Source organism: Ostrinia furnacalis, unplaced genomic scaffold, assembly GCF_004193835.3.
Source record: "Ostrinia furnacalis isolate ACB-3 unplaced genomic scaffold, ASM419383v2 OfSCF0477, whole genome shotgun sequence".
Taxonomy (NCBI): domain Eukaryota; kingdom Metazoa; phylum Arthropoda; class Insecta; order Lepidoptera; family Crambidae; genus Ostrinia; species Ostrinia furnacalis.
The window spans coordinates 30,124-44,338 of record NW_021130716.1 but is presented as its reverse complement, the minus strand read 5'-3'; the positions used below and the strand labels follow the sequence as shown (position 1 = coordinate 44,338).

At 39.8% G+C, this 14,215-nt stretch overlaps 1 protein-coding gene across 1 annotated transcript in view; it reads left to right on the top strand.

Moving 5' to 3' along the window:
* LOC114366008 (serine protease inhibitor dipetalogastin) overlaps positions 1-13,522 on the top strand; it is a 59,002-nt gene extending 45,480 nt beyond the window's left edge. Inside the window, exons 2-11 of the mRNA XM_028322765.1 lie at positions 1,348-1,488; positions 2,046-2,193; positions 4,761-4,922; positions 5,543-5,686; positions 7,268-7,432; positions 9,879-10,040; positions 10,927-11,052; positions 11,533-11,709; positions 12,400-12,558; positions 13,214-13,522. Of these exons, the coding sequence (XP_028178566.1) occupies positions 1,348-1,488; positions 2,046-2,193; positions 4,761-4,922; positions 5,543-5,686; positions 7,268-7,432; positions 9,879-10,040; positions 10,927-11,052; positions 11,533-11,709; positions 12,400-12,558; positions 13,214-13,292 (1,463 nt within the window). The 3' untranslated portion in view covers positions 13,293-13,522. The remainder of the gene's footprint in view (positions 1-1,347; positions 1,489-2,045; positions 2,194-4,760; positions 4,923-5,542; positions 5,687-7,267; positions 7,433-9,878; positions 10,041-10,926; positions 11,053-11,532; positions 11,710-12,399; positions 12,559-13,213) is intronic.
* Positions 13,523-14,215: the final 693 nt, after the last annotated feature.

The following is a 14,215-nucleotide window of genomic DNA, read 5'->3' as shown; positions in this document are numbered from 1 at the left end:
ATATTATGACTATGATTTTTATAGTGCTTCTGTAGCTCTATTTAACCGTTCGTTCGTCCGTTCGTTTCAGCCAAATGACGTCCACTGCTGGACTAAGGCCTCCCCAAGGTTTTCCACAACTATTTAATCTATTTAACCGACCTCAATAAAAGGAGGAGGTTCTCATTTTTTTCTAGTACACGATATTAATTAATCTAGCAGCATCTTAAAACACAAAAGTATTTATCTAAAGCATCTTGGTACCTCTTATTTATTTTAATAACTAAGACAGTGTAGTGTCACTTTATATTTAAGTTCAATTTTGACCAGTTTCTAAAACTTTGTCCATTCCAAAATAAACTCTTTTATAAAAGTACCTATTCGCTATTTTCATGGCCTCTTTTTAGAGGCTAGCCCGAGGCCCGCACTCGTTAGTACCACGAAAGTCCATTAGAGGTCGCTGTAGCTGATAAACCGCGGAGTGATACGACAGAGTTTGAGGAGGATGCGAAAGGGTGGAGGATTGTGGTAGATGTCTGGGCTTTGTATAAATCGTCCGAGATTTTGTTAGATGGAAGGGATTAAATCCAGGATCAAATGAAACGGGAGTATACTTTTTGACCAGCTTATTCAGCTGTGGTAGGTACAATTTATCATAATTATTTTTTCGTAAGTACTCATCATACCTATAAAGGAAGAATACTTTATTTTCATAACTAGTGGCAACTGGCAACAGTCCCTTGGTGTCGTGTAACAGAGATTTTGCTCTAAAAATCTTTGTAGGAAGTAAGACAGTTCACAGTATCTATCTGCCTGTATCTCACAGTTTTAACCATCACATAACAAAACGACGGAGACAATAGATTCAGTCTAAACATCGATTCAATATTTTGAATATCATTTCGTATTAAGGTTAATATTATAATCTGGGCATAGGAGCCGTGTGGTGACGGCAGAGTAGAATACATTTGTCACCAACCCCTACTCTTCCCGCGGGTGTCGACTGCGGGAAGAGTAGGGGTGTCGAGAGGCGACTTAGGGACTACAAATTAAACAGTAAACGGGCAGCAGAGCTCACTGAAAAACATCAATCTTTTAAACTGCGATCTCCAACCCGCCTGCCAAGCGTGGGGATTATGGCAAACTATAGTGGAGGAGGCTCATAGTCCAACAGTGGACTGTAAGGGGCTGTTGATGATGATGGGCATAGATGGCCCAGTACAGCGCAAGAATTTGTCAAAACACCACACTTCTTCATCAACTTCCCTTTTCCAACTTTCAAGGTTATTTTAACCGACGTCAAAAAGGGTGTTCTCAATTACTACATCTACTAGATTTTTAACCTTATGCCTATTTCTTTGTCCACAGCGTCATCATGGTGCGAGGGCGCGCGCGACGCGTCATGTCCCAGGATCTGCGGACCAGCTCTGCAGGGAGAACCGGTCTGCGCTACTGATGGATACATCTACCCTTCACTCTGTGAGATGAGGAAGAAGACTTGTGGAAAAGGTAACTCTTGGGTAGTTAGGGTGTAATGATTTGGGGTCGTGGAGATTAAAATGTGAAGACAGTAATTTTGTGTTTTGAGGTCAAATAGTATGTGCAGTATCTTCGCCCTCCAGAAAGTTGAAGGGATGAATACTTACGAAAGTTGTCGCCCGTATTCACAAACATTATAGGTCTCACAGTGCGCGTGGACGCACAGGGTGACACACGAACCAATCAAAAAGCTTTATTCAACGCTGTGCGTTCGATTTGCTGCTTCACTTAATTTCAGATCTTCGTAACACGAGTTTGTTTCTTTGATACCTCACACACCGCTTTCAGTATAAACTTTTAGCTTCATATTTACCGATCACACAACAAAAATATATTTTAGGCAAATTCCTCGATCTTCGGGACGTCCACTGCTGAATACAGGCCTCCCCAAATGATTTCCATAATGGCCGATTGATTCCTTATTAGGTAGTTACAAAAATGATGACACCAAAAACAATAAACAGGAATTTGTGTTTTGATGTCCAAATCAATTTGCCCCATCTCAACCCATTTGTTCCCCCTTCCAGGCGTCCGACTGGCCCCCGACCAGGGTTCGTGCTCGCGGGCCCAGGGGTCCAAGTGCGAGCACCGCTGCACCTCCGAGCGGGACCCCGTCTGCGGCACCAACGGGAGGACCTACCTGAACCGCTGCATGCTGCAGGTTGAGATTTGCAGGTGGGTATACGAAGGATACATGAAGTTAAGTTGAAACTAACTTTTTTTTTTTTTTTTTTTTATCCACAACGAGGAAGCTCTTGGCCTGTATCTCACCTGATGGTAAGTGATGATCAGGCCGAAGGTGGAAGCAAGCTTCACCCGGAATCCTCAACCACGGAGGAACTGGCTATCTTACCTCTAACTGCCGGAACACAACAATGCTGTTAACATTGTTGTTATGGCGACAGACTTAGGTAAGATGGTGGTAGCTAGCCAGGCGGACTTAGAACAAGCNGAGCTTGACAGATGCCAAAGAAATCTCTTCTGTACCCGTTCTATTCGTAAGGAGTGAACCGCATAATGAGGCCGCCACACAACGCTGCAGTATTCCAAAGTGCTACGTACAAGGCAATTGTAGAGATTAATGCGTGTATAGGGCTTATGGAATACCTTTCCGTTACGCATGATGAACCCTAGCATTTTATTGGCCCTACTAACTATGCAGTCGATGTGCTCAACAAAGGTTAATTTTGAATCGAACGTTACTCCCAGATCTTTTAGCGATTTCACTTCGCTGAGAGTTGTGCCTTGAATGTGGTATTTAGATGGAATAATCTTTGTATTTCTAGTGAATTTTATGTGTACACATTTTTTAGAATTTAATAGCATGCCGTTTGAGTTGCACCAATAAGCCAGGGCATTAAGGTCACGTTGCATCATGGATACATCATCCGTACAGGTTACAACTTTTATAAATTTTAGATCGTCTGCGTATAAAAATGGTGTAGAGTTCTGAAAACACATAGAAACGTCGTTGATGAATATATTAAAGAGAATAGGGCCCAAATGGGAACCCTGAGGAACTCCTGAAGTTACATCTTTATTGCCCGATTTGAAGCCGTTAACAACAACATGAAAAGTACGGTTCTTAAGGTATGAAGCCAGAAATTGCAAAACATTATTCGTACGATTTTAACCTTATGCCTATTTCTTTGTCCACAGCGTCATCATGGTGCGAGGGCGCGCGCGACGCGTCATGTCCCAGGATCTGCGGACCAGCCCTGCAGGGAGAACCGGTCTGCGCCACGGATGGATACATCTACCCTTCGCTCTGTGAGATGAGGAAGAAGACTTGTGGAAAAGGTAACTCTTGGGTAGTTAGGGTGTAATGATTTGGGGTCGTGGAGATTAAAATGTGTAGACAGTAATTTTGTTTTGAGGTCAAATAGTATGTGCAGTATCTTCGTCCTCCAGAAAGTTGAAGGGATGAATACTTACGAAAGTTGTCGCCCGTATTCACAAACATTATAGGTCTCACAGTGCGCGTGGATGCACAGGGTGATATACGAACCAATCAAAAAGCTTTATTCAACGCTGTGCGTTCGATTTGCTGCTTCACTTAATTTCAGATCTTCATAACACGAGTTTGTTTCTTTGATACCTCACACACCGCTTTCAGTATAAACTTTTAGCTTCATATTTACCTATCACACAACAAAAATATATTTTAGGCAAATTCCTCGATCTTCAGGACGTCCACTGCTGAACACAGGCCTCCCCAAATGATTTCCATAATGGCCGATTGATTCCTTATTAGTTACAGAAATAATGACACCAAAAACAAAATGGGAATTTGTATTTAGAGGTCCAAATCAACTTGCCCCATCGCAACCAATTCGTTCCCCCTTCCAGGCGTCCGACTGGCCCCCGACCAGGGTTCGTGCTCGCGGGCCCAGGGGTCCAAGTGCGAGCACCGCTGCACCTCCGAGCGGGACCCCGTCTGCGGCACTAACGGGAGGACCTACCTGAACCGCTGCATGCTGCAGGTTGAGATTTGCAGGTGGGTATACGAAGGTTACATGAAGTTAAGTTGAAACTAATCGAGTAACAACAGGTTCTAAAACCAAGGCGTTTTATCAACAAATAGTAGGTAATATAGTAGGCCTATAACAGCTATAATGGTAACCATTGTGACTGCTTGTACTATAAAGGTTTTCAACACAGCGGTTTTTTTTTTTACTTTATTAGGGTAAAAAAACAATGTTGAATATGTTGCTTAAGAAATCGAATTGCAAAAAAAAAGTAAATTCAACATCAGCATCATTTACCACAGCTTACTTACTTAGGTTTGGTTCTATAAATAACATAAAAGAGCATAACTCCTGGATGATGTGGCATCTGATCATTCCTCATCACTCAAGTTCTCAGGCTCATTTACCATATTATCATTGTAATTTCCCTTTAATCACACTCCTTGCGTACTCTTCATGGAATGACTTTAACACTCAATGCCCTTGATTGAATTTTAACGGATTTTTTTTAAGATCCCTAAGATAAGGTTAATTGCCTATGTTGTGTCATTTCATTACATTTACATTATTATTTCTTTACATAAAATCTTTCACATCAGTCAAGTTGTAGATCCAGTTGCAATGATAGAAATAAGTTATGGAAATAGACCCATCAGATTACTTCTAACCATAAAGTTCTTATAAGGGTCCCTAGATAATAGCCATATATCTGCCGGTGTTACCTACTTGAATGCCTTTCGTGATTTAAATTCCTATTTTTCTGATATTTTCCAGAGTGGGCATCGGTCTCTCCCATCTTGGAGCCTGCAACAACATCAGCGCTCATCGCGAGAACTGCCCCGTGGATTGCTCTCAAGCGCCGCTGGATGGCCCCATCTGCGGGTCAGATGGGAACGTCTACAAGAGCACTTGCCAGATGAAGCTGCTCACTTGTGGGTAAGTAACCTTCTTCTGAGTTTAAGTAAAATCATCAACTCGTACTGCGAGAACTGCTCCGTGACTGCTCTTAGCCGCTCGACGTATCTTTAAGAAGATCCAATGGTAGGTAATATCTATAAGAGCAGTTGCCAGATGAAGCTGCTCAAGGTAGCCTTTTTCTTTATGACTACTCCTTAATTTTTTTGATTAATTTCGTTGGGGGTCCATCACGGCTTAAGGGTAACGTTCCTCAGAACAAACATGGCTTTCACTGGTTGGGTTTTATTGGCGGTAAAGCTGTAGATCCTAGCTACACAGGAGATGCAGCGGTGAGAACGATAGGTGGGAATAGTCCCTTTCCCCCGGAACAAACTTGGCCTTCACTGGTTGGGGTTTTATTGACGGTCTAGCTGTAGTTTCTGATACAGAATTGCAGCAGCGTGAATGAGAGGTGGAAATAGTCATGTTTCAAAGACTCTAGTTTCAAGAGGGTATAAGATGAATCAAGAGTGGTATCGATTGATATTGTCCAATAACGTCTCTACAATATTCTGGACCTCTGAACCTGGATAATGACTTCTTTAAATAATTTAAATTAAGAACCCATGTCTTAAAACCTTTTCTATCCCTTTTTCCAGACAAGGAGTAGTAAGAACCAGCAAAAAGCATTGCCAAACTACCCGCCACTGCCGCGAGTCGTGCTGGCGCGTCGCTAGGCCCACGTGTGGCTCCGACGGGAAGCTCTACGCGAACGCTTGTAGGATGAAGGCCACGAACTGTGGGTAAGTAGAAGGAGGAAGAAAAAAGATACTATTACACCCGTATTCACAAACGATACTTGCTTAAGTGAAGAAGAAATACGAACGCACAGCGTTGAATAAAGCTCTGTGATGGGTTCGTGTGTGATCCTGTGCGTCAGCGCGCACTGTGAGACCTCATAGTATATATGTTTGTGAATACGGGCGTTAGAGCCTACTTTAAAAATATGAAGCTGGTCGCAGTCACGCAGAAAGAACCCAATCCACAAAAATGCAAAAACTGAGTTTAATATACCAAAGAGGTTGTAAAACTATATTCGTAGTTATTCAATTACTAAAAAAACGATCCCAGCTAAAAACATCATGTTAATAAAATTGTAACTATGTCCAACTGGGGGTTCTAAAATCAAAATTTCTAAAAAACATTACTTAGCTACTTTTAAAATAGTTTTTTGCCAATTTTTTTAGGAATATACATGGTATTTAAAAATTTCCGTATCATACTAAAGTGTGGTAGCAACTTTTTGTGTTAGAACCGAAGATTTTTTAGACGCATATCCACGATTCCCCTCAGTCAAGAAATGCACTAATTTGTCCCAATTTCTCTTACAGCAAACACGTGTTCGAAGTACCAATGGCGTTCTGTGTGTCCCAAGAGCGGACATCTGGCGGGGAGCCGTGTCCCACCGACTGCTCGGGACAGAAGGAGAAGCTGGTCTGCGGGTCAGATGAGAGCATCTACAGGAACGAGTGCGAGATGAAAATGCTGAACTGCGGGTATGTTGGCTATGGTCTTGGTTAGGCATGGGCTTGGTTCTTATTGATGCAGATAAGGATATAACTCAAAATTTTGTAGAAAATTGAATGCAAAACCACCCATTTAAACTTGAAATTCAGTTTGTCACAGAAAGACCGATTTGCTGGAAATANCAGAAGTGCCACCAGCAAAAAATTATCAAATCATTTAGATTACGTTTTTATGTGATTACTTCTTTTGTTTTTTTAGGAATGCCGCCAAAAACCAATGCCGAAAGGCAAAAAGCTTACAGAGAACGACTCAAAATGGATAAACATGATGGAACAAAAATAATTTTATTAAAATAGTATGAATGATTACTCCCTTATTTTATTTCTAACCCCTTAATATTAAACCGTATTTGGGTGCATACTTACAAATATTTCGAATTGAATAAATAAAGAGCATTCACAATATTTCGCCAATGTATAACAAGCCTTATGGCCTTACTATTTCGTTACTACCGTTTCGTTACGTACATTTTTTTTGAGAAATACTCATATACCAAAGAGGTTGTAAAACTATAAAGTTATTTAATTACTAAAATGATCCCAGCAAATAACTTCATGTGGGTTGTTACTACGTCCAACTAGGGATTTAGGAATCAAAATTTCTAAAAAACATTACTTAGTTACTTTTAAAATAGTTTTTTGACATTTTTTTTAGGAAGACACATGGTATTTAAAAATTTCCGTATCATACTAAAGTGTGGTAGCAACTTTTTGTGTTAGAACCGAAGATTTTTTAGACGCATATCCACGATTCCCCTCAGTCGAGAAATGAACTAATTTGTCCCAATTCTCTTCCAGCAAACACGTGTTCGAAGTACCGATGGCATTCTGCGTGTCCCAAGAGCGGACGTCTGGCGGAGAGCCGTGTCCCACCGACTGCTCGGGACAGAAGGAGAAGCTGGTCTGCGGGTCAGATGAGAGCATCTACAGGAACGAGTGCGAGATGAAAATGCTGAACTGCGGGTATGTTGGCTATGGTCTTGGTTAGGTATGGGCTTGGTTCTTGTTGTGGCAGATAAGGACATAACTCAAAATTTAGTAGAAAATTGCATGCAAAACCACCCATTAAAACTTGAAATTCAGTTTGTCACAGAAACTCCGATTTGCTGGAAATGTTGTGATTTGGCAAATTAACTCGATTATAAATAGCCTATATTATGATGTGTAAATATAGTGTAAAATTTCATCAAAAATCGTTTAGCAACTTTTTCGGACAGAGCAGATCCATCCACTCTTACAAATAGGAAGGATCATCTAGCGCTTATACCAGTGCTTATTTTATTAGAACTTATTTTTCTGTTCACACTTGCCTAAAATAGTATAAAAGGCTCATGAAATGATATTTATTTATTTATTTATTTTATTCGGAAAACCAACAGCAATACAACACAAATAATGGGATATAAATAGATATTGTAAACATTATAAATCAATTTCAAAAAGAATAAGTCAGCTCGGGAAGGATTCGAACCAACATCTTCGCAATTGCCTCGACAATTGCGAACGCTTTAACCATTAAGCTACCGAGCCTTGATTTTCAGGGATGAAAATGGCTACCCTTTCAGCGTTTTATCGATTTTGCTGAAGCTTCTATCCTTAGGGAATTTGAACTTTATGCTGTGCTGACAAGGTTGAAATCAGATTGAAGATAAGCCTACTGAAACCTGGATATTTGTGTTAAAGTGTATTTTGATATTTCGCAAGCTCCTTTTAGCTCCCCTTTGTGAATGTATTAATGTTTTATTTGGTCTATCTTACGTAGAACCGAAATGGTTTCCAATTAAACTCAGCTTGAACTACGGCGAAGGATAAAACCTTGCCTTTAGGCCTGTTTTCAGTTAAAAACCTTTATTGGGTGACTCTACATCATTATTTTATTACAATTTGAAATGTTGAATTCTCGAAACTACCTCCAAAATTTTTAACTAATATTGTATTGTTTCCATCAATCCAAATAGAATATAAAAAACAGAAGTACTCCGTAACATTTTATTATCACGTCAGTGTAACCGTTGTTGTCCTAAAATTATAAGCCTCTATGTTTCATGTAGGTATGTGTCAATGCATCAATCTCTCAGCCAAAAATTCACTGAATTGTGAATCTCAATCAGATTTCTGTTATGCAGAAGTCGCTGTTAAGACCTTCTTATTTTTTTGCGTATGAAGTTCATTAAATTCCCGCTGAAAATCAGTTTCAAGACCAGCCCTGGCGNGAGTGCGAGATGAAAATGCTGAACTGCGGGTATGTTGGCTATGGTCTTGGTTAGGCATGGGCTTGGTTCTTATTGATGCAGATAAGGATATAACTCAAAATTTTGTAGAAAATTGAATGCAAAACCACCCATTTAAACTTGAAATTCAGTTTGTCACAGAAAGACCGATTTGCTGGAAATATTGTGATTTGGCAAATTAACTCGATTATAAATAGAATAATATCGATTATATTATGATGTGTAAATATAGTGTAAAATTTCATCAAAAATCGTTTAGCAACTTTTTCGGACAGAGCAGATCCATCCACTCTTACAAATAGGAAGGATCATCTAGCGCTTATACCAGTGCTTATTTTATTAGAACTTATTTTTCTGTTCACACTTGCCTAAAATAGTATAAAAGGCTCATGAAATGATATTTATTTATTTATTTATTTTATTCGGAAAACCAACAGCAATACAACACAAATAATGGGATATAAATAGATATTGTAAACATTATAAATCAATTTCAAAAAGAATAAGTCAGCTCGGGAAGGATTCGAACCAACATCTTCGCAATTGCCTCGACAATTGCGAACGCTTTAACCATTAAGCTACCGAGCCTTGATTTTCAGGGATGAAAATGGCTACCCTTTCAGCGTTTTATCGATTTTGCTGAAGCTTCTATCCTTAGGGAATTTGAACTTTATGCTGTGCTGACAAGGTTGAAATCAGATTGAAGATAAGCCTACTGAAACCTGGATATTTGTGTTAAAGTGTATTTTGATATTTCGCAAGCTCCTTTTAGCTCCCCTTTGTGAATGTATTAATGTTTTATTTGGTCTATCTTAGAACCAAAATGGTTTCCAATTAAACTCAGCTTGAACTACGGCGAAAGATAAAACCTTGCCTTTAGGCAAGCCATAATCCCAATCTGATTTTTGCTATGCCGAAGTCGCTGTTAAAACCCTCTTATTCTTTTTCGAATAAAGTTCATTAAATTCCCGCTAAAAATCAGTTTCAAGACAAGCCCTGGCGGTCTTAATGTACGCTGGGCGGATGCCTTTTTGTCAGAGGGGCACAAGCAGTTAATTTTCCACTTGAATATTTCTCTCTGTTTGAATATATGTCTTGCCTGCTTGTATACCTTTCTTGCAAATAAAACGTTTTCTATTCTATTCTATTCATTATTATTATTTTCTTCTCCATTCCAGAGTCAGCAACAGGAAAATAGTCAAGAAGGTTGACATGGAGAAGTGCCGGTCGAAGATGAACAAATGCCTGCGCGTGAAGTGCTCGGCCGACTACGACCCCGTGTGCGGCACCGACGCCAATGTGTACAACAACCCCTGCCTACTGAAAGTGGCTACTTGCCTGTGAGTACAACTTCGAACCTTGAACTCCTGTGTTCTTCTTCTTGTTGTCGTGTCAACAACAAACAGTGTCAGTAGTCTTCATTAAATCTTCTTGCGTGCAGTTGTTTATGTTTGTTGTGTTCTTCTGATTAATTTCGTTGCGGGTACAATGATATTTTAACTTTCCTCGGGACAAACTTGACTTGGTGTAACGAGAAGTGGGAATAGTCCCCTGTAAGTATTGCCAATCTTCGTTCGTTCGTTCATCATCATCATTTAGGCCACAGGACCTATGCTGAACATAGGCTTCCCACAGTGACTCCCATATTGCCCGGTTGGTAGACCTGCACCCTGCAACAAGTGCGTGAAGTGTTAGTCCGACTACGACCCCGTTTGTCTCCTGAAAGTGGCTACTTGCCTGTAAGTATAGCTTCGACCTTAACTTCGAAGTCCTCCTGTGTTCTTCTGATTAATTTCGTTGCGGGTCCAATGACAGTTTAACTTCCCCCCGGGACAAACTTGATATTCACTGGTTGGGTTTTTATTGGCGATTAAGCTGTAGATCCTGGCTATACGGGAGTTGCAGCGTTAGGAACGAGAGGTGGGAATAGCCCCGTTTAACAACAATCTCCCGGTTTCTTCATCCAGCTTGTGGTCCATTTTGTAAGAATATAAAGAGAAAGGTTGTTCTGGACGATACATACCACTATATAATGGACTTGCCTCGCTCTAAGAAAGTTATTTTACCTATTTGGGGCACACTGAAAACCAGCTTCTTGGCCTTCGTGGCCACGGCATGCTGAATGGGGTTCTATTGTGATGGGCATCGCTGTGTGACAGGGTGGCACTGCTCAGTTTACTGTCTCTTCCATTGTACTATGTTTTACGAACGCAATTTTCTTTACAGCAAAGGCGTGCAACTGGCCCACTTCGGAAACTGCACGGTGCTGCCCAAACTCGAGATTGACTGCCCCGACGACTGCGAGAATGACATCGAAAAACCCATCTGCGGCTCCGACGGAAACGTTTACAAGTAAGATCATCATCATCAGCTTATTTCTTTCCAAGTCCAAGTCCACTATCAGTAGTAGTGTAGTAAGTCTTTCTATTGATTTCTATTCAGCTCGGCCTTCAAGTAATATAAATCACAACTTAAGCTGACAATCTTTCTAGGCTATGAGAAGCTTATTTGTCTGATTTATTTTTGGTATAACTTCCAGGTTAAACGTCTAACGTTTAACTACATTTTCCAGACTTTCTTTCATCAATAGTTTGTTCAAAAACCCTTTAATAACCGTGATTTCTCCATTAATCTTCCTTTTACTCAACCCGTTATCAGGGTATAACCATAATGGTCAAAAAGAACCGTTTTAAACCTCTCATTTTTACGTACCTCTAAATCAAATCAAATGGTTACATTTTTGGATGAGTAGTGTCTGAAATCCTATTGAGGTTTGTCCACACTTCATGCTGTTCATTATTCATGACATTTCTTCATGTTGTTGTTCTCCAGATCGAAATGCGAACTCCGCCGCCTGACTTGCGGTCAGCATGTCGTTGCGGTGTCAGCAGCCCACTGCCGCACCACGGCTCTCTGCAACGAGCCCTGCCCCGATACGCCTGCATTCGTTTGCGGGTCCGACAACAAGTTTTATAAGAACGAGTGCATCATGAAGAAAGAGAACTGCGGGTAAGTGGACTTTCATCACCGTCACATTTTTTCAGCCACTTCTGAACTGCGGGTTGGTAGTAGAGTGGACTTTACGTACGATTGTTTTCTTTGATACCCTGGAAATGGGTCAGTCAGATCCGAACGATTAAGGTATTGGACTGGCTGACTTTTCCTCGATGGAATAGTGTCTGACTATTTGCAGATTTGAAGCAATTGAGAATGTAATTATTGTTGTCTTTGGGATAACTGGTGTAAATTGCTAGGTTTGAGCACGTCTCTGAATCACACATCATTCTTAGAATTTTCAATCCTCTACTGATGTTACACATAATTTGGAGTTCCCTGTATCACGCCTCATTCTCAGAAGTCTCATCATCATCATCATTTCAGTCATAGGACGTCCACTGCTGAACATAGGCCTCCCCCAATGACTTCCACATCGCACGGTTGGTAGCAACCTGCATCCAGCGCCTTCCTGCTACCTTTATCAGGTCGTCGGTCCACCTTGTGGGTGGACGTCCAACGCTGCGGCCTCCATTCCAGAACCCTCAAGTCTCAACCCTCGAATGAATAATGAACATTTCTGTGTTCCACACGTGACTGCCGCAAACATCAAACAGCTTTAAGATGCTGGACAAATTTTAATGCCATTATTCACGGAAATCATTACCTTATAATCTCACAGCTAAATCACATTTTTCTTTGCAGCAAACACGTGTACGTGGTGCCTCTCAAGCGCTGCCTATCCCGGTTCCAATACGCCGGCTGCGCACGCGTCTGCCCGCCCGAGTACGACCCCGTCTGCGGCACTGATGACAAGACCTACTCCAACAAGTGCTTCTTGGAGATGGAGAACTGCCGGTCTAGGTAAGACACTAACTTGATTCCTCAGTTGATGGAAAACTGACGGTCTAGGTGTGATACTTTATTGAAAACTACTGGTCTACTAGTAATACTTGATGGAGAACTGTAGGTTTAGGTATGGCACTTCATAGCAAAATGCCGGTTCAGGTATTTGATATCACACTGTATAGCGAAATGCCGCTCTAGAAAGATACATGACTTCTGACTTGAATCTACTGCCTGAGGTCCTGAGGCGTTACAGAAGCGATCTATGACAGAACTTTTTTTTTACCCACGACGAAAAAACTCCTGAGCTGCATTTATGGAAAGAGATAATCAGGTTGAAAGAGGAAGCGAGCTTCACCCAGGATCTTATTAGCCAGTTCCTCTGTGATAGAGAGTTCGAAAGTAAGCCTCGAACTATCGATGCTGGTAACATTGTTGTTATGTCGACAGACTTATGACTTACATAGCTTGTCTATAAAATGCTTATGAGAAAGACCTTGGTTGGGTTTTAGGAGCCACAGTGATGCAACTTCCATTTTCATTTTTTAAAACTTACCCGAAGCTTATGTGAAATTTAAACGTGCTAGTTCCTTACTTTCTTTCAATGATGAATGTAAGATTTTAAGTATTCCATCTCTTCGACAATTAAAATAAATGTATTCTTTCATTTCAGGAGTCTGGTCTCTCTCAAATACTTGGGCACGTGCGCCGAGCCGATCGCCGAGGAGCCTAAGAACTACCTTTACCGATAAACTATCGATATTTATACATCAGTATCGATAATCGCTTTACCCCATATCGTGCTGTATCTAGAGTTCATTGTAAAACTTAGTGCCAACTCTTTTAATGTAGGACAATTGATTTGTTTTGGTAACTTTGTCATTTCTTAAAAATTGAGTTTTAGGCTACATTTTTTGTTATTTTGGACCTTAAACCAAGGAGATAAGGTTTATAATATGGAATTATGTAATAAACCAAGTATTTATTTATTTATTTATTTATTTGAACACCAACAAGGTTACATTGAGGCTTCACTTGAGTATAAAAACATTAGCTTTTTGAAATGACAAAGGAACAATCAATATAAATCAATTCATAAGAATATGTACATTTATTTAATGACCAACTAATATGAATTTTCGTCTTCCATTTATCGCGTTTTTAATATTAAGAATTTTGTATTTTATGGTAATCAGTACAAAAGTTTGATAGAATCATTCAGAAGTTTTTGAGTCCACGATTTTTGGCGATTTTATTTTGACCTGTTCACTCTTCAAAATAAAAACTGCGCCAAAAATACTCAAAAACAAAAAAAAACTTTTTCTTAGTAATACACTAACTTACTCTAAAGTTAAACCTAAAAAGGTTTTTGACTGTTTATTTATTTTCTATTTATTGACTAAAAGTAAATAGTTTAAGTGATTTGTAAATAATTAGTGAATTTTCGTCATAATTACATTTAATGATAATATTTATTTATTCGTTTTTAGATTTCGATGCATTTAGAAAAAAAAACTATTTAATTTTTACTAACTGAAATATTTTGATTTGTGAGTTATGTCATTTTCTTTTTTGTGTGCTCAGTGTTGTATTCTTCAGTGTGGGATACACGTTAAATTGTTTTATTGTTATTAATAAAAATGAAACAATGTAGAATTATCTGACTAAATGTTGT